The 6,000-nt window shown below is 34.3% G+C and overlaps 1 protein-coding gene across 5 annotated transcripts; it reads right to left on the bottom strand.

The window, feature by feature from the left end:
• Nucleotides 1-264: 264 nt before the first annotated feature.
• LOC105050865 (uncharacterized) lies at nt 265-4,072 on the bottom strand (the record flags this gene model as incomplete). 5 transcript variants are annotated; one of them, XM_073262238.1, is given in 5 exon segments in its annotated part: nt 265-411; nt 565-650; nt 828-1,041; nt 1,387-1,426; nt 3,818-4,072. In XM_073262238.1, coding segments are annotated over 4 exon segments (459 nt in total), but the record flags the coding sequence as incomplete, so codon positions are not given.
• Nucleotides 4,073-6,000: the final 1,928 nt, after the last annotated feature.

Raw genomic sequence — 6,000 nt, 5'->3', positions numbered from 1 at the left:
TAATATTGCAACTTAGAAAACCAAGTTATATGAAATAGAAAATTAAGATAAACATATAAATGCTGCGACAAAACTCAACAGCTTCTCCTACTAAATATGCATCTCATTTACATACATAAAATAGAAGCTGCATGAATACTATCGAATTTAGATAATCTACAATGTTTAATGACTACGTACATGTCGAGGCCAACAAGATCATACATAACAAAAAGTACTAATATCATACAAAACTAGATACAGCATATAGTTTTAAAAATTTACCAGCTGCACGATAACAAATATAAGTGCGTGATCCCTGACAACGAGGAGCTGAAACTTCAGTCTCAACCACCACCGATCTGGTGGCACATTTGCACGCAGTATGAAAACAGCCCTGCACTCTGTACAGTGTGCAAATGCAAAGCCTTCCTGTCAGAAGATAGAAAATGGATAGTAAAAGCTTGCCTTCCACAAAGAATGTCAAATATTAGCAAATGGATTCATCTCAGACTACTGCAGGCTGAACCATTTGTAGCCAGTACTGAGAAAAAAAAATTACAAGATCAACATATTAAACAACACCTTGGTTGATCTCCAGTTGTCAAGACAAGATCGATGCACATATTTCTGTGTACCCTTGCAATGGCAGGGTGCAATTAAATCATCACCTGCAAGCAAAAAGGAATCTCGATACAGGGAAAAAAGAAAAAGACAGAAATAAAAGTTCCTGTAAAGAATATATTCTGCATGGGGAGAAATAATGCTCACAAATATCTTTATCATAAGATAAAATATTTCGCATCTACCCTGAGAAATTTAATAGTCTGAGTATGACAAGTAAAGACCTCCAGTATCAAGGCAAATTCGGCATTGATGTAGGTCTTGGTTCACAAGATTGCAATGTTCATCATCATCAATGTCTTGACCGTCATCATCAGCACCCACAGGACTGATTTCACATGAAGATGGGGACTCCTTGGAACTGCCAGCATTGGTTGGCTGAGACAGAATTGGCTCAGTTTCTGATGCCTCTTCTGTCTGAACACCGGTAGACACCAACTGCATTGGGAAGGATATCGAATCACATCCAGACCACATCCAATGGTTTAATTTTGTATTTCATTTCAAAAGAATGCAAAAATCCTGCAAAATAGAAAGAATAGCATATCAATCAAGCACCTCACTAAGAAAATGAGGCTCAAAAAAGTGATTGAGCAAACAAGATGAAAGCATATAAAGGACAAGCTTAGGTCCATAAGCATGCAGTAACACCAGAACATCACTTAAATCTCCAAGTTCATGCAGGGTGGCAAGGTTTTGAACATCGTGTTACAAAAAAAAAAAAAAATAAGGATTACTCAGATAGTTGAATGGAAGTCTTTCCCTTACGAGGAAGCACCTTACCTTCACCTCCATGCCATCAAATAAGAACTATTCCTCGTACCTGCATATATGTGCAGTGCAATGTGTTCATTAGGAGGTTCCAGTTCTTCAATATGTTAATCAGTTAATATATACATGTTAGCACAGAAAAAGAATATCATCCAGTAGATTGTTCAGTGCATATTAATCATAGGTCCGTATTTTACCTGGGAAAATGTTGAGCGTAGACAATGTAAGTCAAGATTAGACAACAAAAAAATTCATCAATAATGAATGACAACCAGAACATCAACTGAATTCTTCGCATATTCAGTCATTGTTTAAACTCTTTAAAATAGATTTTATCTTCCTAATACATGTGATATCCTATTTTTTTAGCGAAGCATCTTTCTACCAGCATCAACTGACCAGCTCAGCAGTTTACCTTTTATAGCTGCAGCAAGGGATTTGAGCAGATAAGACCTCATGATCTTGGAATGAATCATTAAGCTAGTTCGAGAGAGAGAGAGAGAGAGAGAGAGAGAGAGAGAGAGGGCGCAGGGTGGGGGGGTGGAGAAAGAAAGACAGAAAGAAAAGAAGATACACAGTTTTTTGCTGGCAAGAAGATACCAGTTCATAAACAATGCAAGCAAATAACTTTTTTTAAAAAATTTTTATAAAACAACACAAATTGTTAGATTTAAAAAAATATATAAGGGTTTACGCCTTCAAGCTAAGAGAATAACAAATCTGAAGCTGAAAGAAGATTTTAGATGCCCTTTTGTAGTTGAAAAAGAAACCATCACCTAATATAGGGAGTGTGTGGAAAAGAAGTTCCTCTTAAGCTAGGAAATGTTGAAAGACATTCTGGGGGAAAAAAAGGAGGGGTAGATTGCGGGGTGGGGGTGCTAAAAAGTTCTTGGGAGCAAAAAGATGAGATAAAGCATTGTAATTATTCTCCTCATGTGGTTGAAAATGTTCTCTTTCTAGAAATTCTTTCCTCACAATAATGTAAACTTGGTATAATATCAAGCGCAACTAATTCTTCAATGTTTTGAATTTTCACATAAACTTCTATTTCTATGATCTTACAATTTTTCGAATTCTATACCAGTTTGGCTCCATGCTTTGGCCTTACTTTGTTTATGAACACAATTCTTTACATCAAACTGCAGTCTTTGAAGATTTTTCTTCAATTACATCAACTTAAACTATATGAAAAACTATGAAGGCACGCCTCCTAAAAAAAGTTATTCCTTCCTGCCAGCTAGTTTTTTAAACTTCAAGGCAGTGCTCTCTCTTACAAAAGTTGCCTCAATTAGGGTCTTGCAACCAATTCAAATACAGATGAAATGGAATTTCAATGACCCTTGTAAAATGTTATCAATGTTTAGCTGATCATACCTTAAACTATAACACTAGCCCCAATAGATGGGATAAAACATTATAAAGGCAAGATCACAGCATCCATAAAATGGTTATATGATAAAGAATACTGAAGAACAAAGCATTTGACATACATTTCCCTGCAAAGGTAAATATTCTTTGAATGAGTAATGGTATATTGGGCTATTTCATATATGAATTTTATTTTTGAATGAATTTTATGATACAAGATCCCAGGCATGCTATGACAGCGTCATTTAATGGCTGGATCATGTTATATTGCACATCAGAATTACTGAATCAAAGCTTAATTTTTCACTCACCCTCTATGTTTTCTCACAATTGATTCCCACTACCACTAGTCAAGTTTTTTTCTTTTTCGGTTTTAACTCAAAAGATGTACATCTTGAAACATGATAGAATCATAACAACAAAATTTTGAAGTAAACTGGGTTTTTCATGACTTCAGATGTCTTTGTTTTTTATTTATATCAACTTTTCCTCTTCGGTTTTATCTTTTAGCCATCCATGCCCCAAATATGACTCACAAGATGGAAATCAAGATAGTGGGTAGCTTAACAATTGTTGATTGCAAAGATGTTAACATTTTAACCTAGACGTATGGACAGGCATCAGAAAGAGATCCAGTCCTTCATTCAAAACGTGATTTTCTTCTTCTTGAAGATGACAACCAGAAGACTGAAATAAATGGCAAGAACACCATCCAGAACTCATGCTATCATCTTTCAAGATTTAAGATTATTCCAAATCAGAACCGTCAGCTGTAAGATGGCTCGAAGAAAGAAGACTCAACATCCAACATCTATACGGTCAGCCATTACCATTATGAAGGATTAAAAGATTCAAGAACCGCAAGCTCTCCTATTCCCTACCATTAAGTCCTAAGATCTTCTAACCCTAACATGCATTCAGATCCAATGCAGCGAATCACAAACTCCAAACCACGACTACGCTGATCGAAGCAAAGAAACCGAATTCCTTAACAAGACTCCTGGCCATTCGGATCATAAAACATAAAAACGACAAAGAAACAGGGAAATAGAATAGCATTCCATCCTTGACTTACCTCACCGTTGGAAGAACGACTCCGAGATTTTGTTGAAGCATCCGAGCGGATAACATCTTAAAGCCAAAAAACTAAAAGATCCGATGGAGATCCACAGATGGCACGAGATCTCTAGGGTTAGGGTTTTGGCTGGGTGTTCTCCGAGGGATCGCCGGCAAGGGAAGGAGAGGAGGGAGAGGAGAACGGGACGAAGGACGTGAGATGTGACGAGGGGGAGTTGAAAAGGGACCGTAACACAAGTACCGACGTATACGGGAGAAATACCAACATGTAGTTTTCTTCAAATGAATAATCTTTTAAAAAATAAATATAATCCGGACTTTACTAAGTTATAGTCGTCGGCATGCCGCCCTTGTATATATACGAATATAGGAAAAAAAAAATCCAACTCATAATATAGCAACTTTTGCATCAAAACTCACCCTCATATTAGAATTAGAGAAGTATAAAATTTTTAATTTCTAAATATTTTGATAATATTAAATAACGATATGAATCTTTGATTTGAATTTTGTATTGTTAATATTGAGATTAAGAGTTGTGTATATTTTTTTCTTTTGATAAAAACATGATCTATTAATAAAAAATATATAAATCTTCAATTTAAATATTTTGATATTAATTTTGAAATTAAAAAAATAAATAACCTTTCATCTATAAAAAAAATATATTATTATTATAAAAAATAGATACTAACGATAAAAAATATGTAATCCATCACATATAGATCATAGCGGACTACTCAATAAATAATATTTTCTGGATGTAGAGAAGATATCTTTAGTCACACATTAGCTGTGAATAAAAAAAACATGATTTATATGAAATTAAGATTATCTCTCCTCTCTCTAGATATTTTTTAAAAAATAAAATTGTGCGGCCTAATTGACACCTGGCACGGGCCTAGATTAAAACCTCCTCGACCATAACAAAATAGTCCAACTTAGATCATCATCTATCCAAAAAGAAAAAAACTAATCCATTTATTCAATTATTAATTTTTTTGGCAAATTCATCTCTGCAATTTTCTTGATTTGCATATTAACCCATCACTTCTTTTAAAAAAAGCGCGAAACTGCAGACATCGAGTGCGCTTGCATCCCTTTCTCAAGTTAACTTTTCTATTTATAAATTTTTCCTTTTTAGCGGATTGGGGAGGTATGATAAATAATATTTTTCTTTGATGCTTGCTGGGTATGGATATATGAGGCACATAAATAATATTGCACGTCTTGCGGTCGCCTTGTGATGATAATTGCCGGTGATTTAAATGGTAGCTGTCAGAGCTTTATAGAGGACAGGACCGGCACAAGTCTGGGGGGCGACGATTTTTTTTTTTTTTTTTTGGGTAAATAGGGGGAGATGATTGAGAGGCGAAAATAAATTTCAACTCCAAATTTCAGGCCTTGGTTGCACAAACAAAAAGTGAGAAAAAGAAATAGAGGACTAGTAAATTCATATTTTGTGCCTATGTTTAAAGAAACCAGCAACGCGTGGTTTAATGTACAACTCAGATAATTTCAACCGCATGATGCATGATGGTTGAAATAAATGTAGAAAAAGGACTTGTACATATAAGTATTTTTAGCAACCGATGGGTAATTTTGAAGAAATAAAAAATAATACATAAATTAAGAAATTTTTATAAAGGTGGAACTAAGTTCATATTTTTTAGTCTTTTTGTTAATATAGCTAGATTATGAGACAATCATTTTCTAGAATAGGCATGGTTTGGTCTTTCGTAAAACAAACATTTAATGCCTTAGCCATTCACTTAAGATCCTATTTGTCACCGCTTGTATTTTTTATTTTTTAAAATAAAAATATATTTTTATATTACTTTGAAATCTTTAACAAATATAAATATATTTTGTATGATCAATTATTTTAATACACATAAATTGATGGTGGCTCAGTTGGCAAAAGTGACAATGATGATAATAGAGATGATAGTGATGATAGTAATGACAATGGTAACAAAAATATCAATAATTTACAAGAACATAAGGATGGTGGTAGCGGGCAAGAATAGCAATGAAAGCACAAACAATATAACGATGGTAGTGATAGCAATATAGTAGAGGTAGTGGTGCAACATTTATAGCAATGATGGTGATAATAGTAATAGTGGCAATGGTGAAAATGATGATGGTCGTGATAATAGAGATAAAATCACAGAAACG

This window comes from Elaeis guineensis, chromosome 8 (assembly GCF_000442705.2).
Source record: "Elaeis guineensis isolate ETL-2024a chromosome 8, EG11, whole genome shotgun sequence".
Lineage (NCBI taxonomy): Eukaryota > Viridiplantae > Streptophyta > Magnoliopsida > Arecales > Arecaceae > Elaeis > Elaeis guineensis.
Note: the sequence above shows the minus strand (reverse complement) of the source record. Positions and strands in the feature narration are given on the sequence as shown.